The following is a 2,231-nucleotide window of genomic DNA, read 5'->3' on the forward strand; positions in this document are numbered from 1 at the left end:
TTTGGCATATTACCCTTTTAGTCTGTCTCTCTCCCACTCCACAGCCCCTAATCACGACTTTTTTTGATCAGATCAGAGTGAGCTGTAGCTGTTTTGGGAGACCACTTGGTTGTTTGTTTGTTTCTTAAGTTTTATGCATTTTAATAGCAAACTTACAGGAAAAGCACAGAAGACAGACAACATTAAAAACATGTACTTGCATGTAGGACAATTCAGAAAAGTATAGTAAATGGATGGAACCTACTGTATGATAAAAATGCTACAAACACCATTTAGTTGCCGTCAATAAGAAATTTACTTGTTTTAAAACAATCCAAATGCTGGCATTGTCCAGAAAATTTTAACAGGTTGATTTATAATTGTTATAAACTTGAACGGCTGAAACTTGTTCACTAAAACATTTAACTTGCATTAATGCTTTATGTCCCCACGTTTATATTAAAAATTCACACACATTAAAATGAAAAAACTGCTAATATCTGATTTGTGTCCCTGTTTTTCTATTTGCAATCATATACTTAGGTACCTTTTGACCCCATAAAGAATGAAAATGTTCCCATTATAATGGATTCTTAAGCACGTTCTCCACTTATGCAACATGCTAGCTGGATGTCTTTTGGCATAATTGTTACATGTTTGGCATAGATAGCACACAGGTTGGTGTCTTCAAAAAAGCCAACCAGATAGACCTCACTTGCCTCCTGCAAAGCACCAAGAACTGCACTCTGGAAGTGCAGATCTGTTTTAAAGTCCTGAGCTACTTCTCTCACCAGACACTGGAAGGGAAATTTATGAATCAGAAGTTCGGTGAACTTCTGATAACGTCTAATTTCACAAAGCGCCACAGTTCCAGGTCTGTAACGATGAGATTTCTTAACCCCTGCAGCAGAGGGCACACTCTTAAGAGCAGCTTTTGTAGCCAGTTGCATCCTGGGTGCTTTCCCACCTGTTGATTTACAGGCAGTCTGCTTTGTACAAGCCAGGGTATAGAGACCTCTTCACTTAACCCCCCTTCTGCTTTAGCTGGAGCTTGGCGAGCTAGAGGCGGCGCTGGCATTAGAAGAGACCGCTCGGTTTTGAGCAGTATCTTCTTCCTTCTTAGTTGCTTTTGCTGAGCATATCCATGTGCATGCGTAGTAGAACCCTCTGGGGGTGGGGACGTATCCACTTACTCAGGCACCTCCTCTAGCCACCAGTGTGGAGGTGCACAGACAGCGAGAGACCAATGAACAGAGACAAAAAAGAAGGTCCACACCTTTATCTCTGAGGTTCCGTCATACCTCAGGGGTGGAAGTGTCCCTATGATCCTTCACCTGCTCCGTCATGCCCAAGATGGCTGCTCTGGGAGCTGCTGGAAGCCATGAATCAGAAAACACCACCTTTCTTGCTTCTCCTATGAATTCCACTGGCTGTAAACCTTTGAACTTTCTCAATATTCATTTATATGGAGTTAAGAGTTCTGGAACAGTCCCCTGAACCTGCTTTGTCTAGTGTTCTGTCTTACTGGTGGCAGAGGTCTATACCACACTTTGACCTAATCTGCTATTAAGCCCCATCTCCAAGCTGTGGTATTTTCAATAATCTCATGTGAAAGTTGATCAGTGAATAAGGAAAACTATAGAAGAATTGATGCATTTGGGTTATAGTGTTGGAGGAGAATATTGAAAGTACTATGGACTGCCAAAAGAACAAATAGATGTGTGTTGGATAAAATATAATCAGAGTGCTCCTTGGAAGCCAGATGGACAGACTTCGTCTCTCATACTTTGGATTTATTGACAGGAGGGACCAGTCACTGGAGAGAGATATCATGTTTGGTAAGGTAGAGGGTCAGAGAAAAAGAGGAAGACTCCAGCGAGATGATTGACAAATCGGCAATATCAATGGGCTCAAGCATAGCAATTGTGAGGTTAGCCCATGACTGGGCAGTGTTTCATTCTGTTGTACATTGGGTCGCTATGAGTCAGTAAGGACTCAACGGCACCTAACAACAACAATGTGTAGTCCTGGTGTGGCGCTGTTGAGTAAGCACTGGACTGCAAAGTTGGATTGTACCACAAGGTCTGTGGTTCAAACTTACCAGCCACTCTTCAGAAACCTGGTACACGGTATCTGTTTCAGAATTGACTCCATGACACTTAACAAAAATGGATTACGATCATAAACATTTCTTTCTGTGTTAGTTGGCTGACTGAATGTCTTCCTTGTTGAAGTGTCTATGCATGTTCTAT

General features: G+C 41.9%; 1 protein-coding gene across 1 annotated transcript; it reads right to left on the reverse strand.

The window, feature by feature from the left end:
• Nucleotides 1-572: 572 nt before the first annotated feature.
• LOC102837729 (histone H3.3-like) lies at nucleotides 573-1,325 on the reverse strand. Its single transcript, XM_006868678.1, has 2 exons — nucleotides 1,281-1,325; nucleotides 573-965 (listed from the first exon to the last, which is right to left on the reverse strand). The coding sequence occupies exons 1-2, from the start codon at nucleotides 1,323-1,325 to the stop codon at nucleotides 573-575; spliced, it is 438 nt and encodes a 145-aa protein (XP_006868740.1).
• Nucleotides 1,326-2,231: the final 906 nt, after the last annotated feature.

The sequence above is a fragment of the Chrysochloris asiatica genome, unplaced genomic scaffold (genome assembly GCF_000296735.1).
Source record: "Chrysochloris asiatica unplaced genomic scaffold, ChrAsi1.0 scaffold00121, whole genome shotgun sequence".
NCBI lineage: Eukaryota > Metazoa > Chordata > Mammalia > Afrosoricida > Chrysochloridae > Chrysochloris > Chrysochloris asiatica.

What these genes read in the sequence shown, in the direction of transcription:
- LOC102837729 (XM_006868678.1), bottom strand. Translation starts at nt 1,325, where the DNA reads ATGACGGAGCAGGTGAAGGATCATAGGGACACTTCCACCCCTGAG. An exon ending in GGGACACTTCCACCCCTGAG is followed by an intron (nt 966 to 1,280) that starts GTATGACGGAAC and finishes TGTACAAAGCAG; the next exon opens with ACTGCCTGTAAATCAACAGG.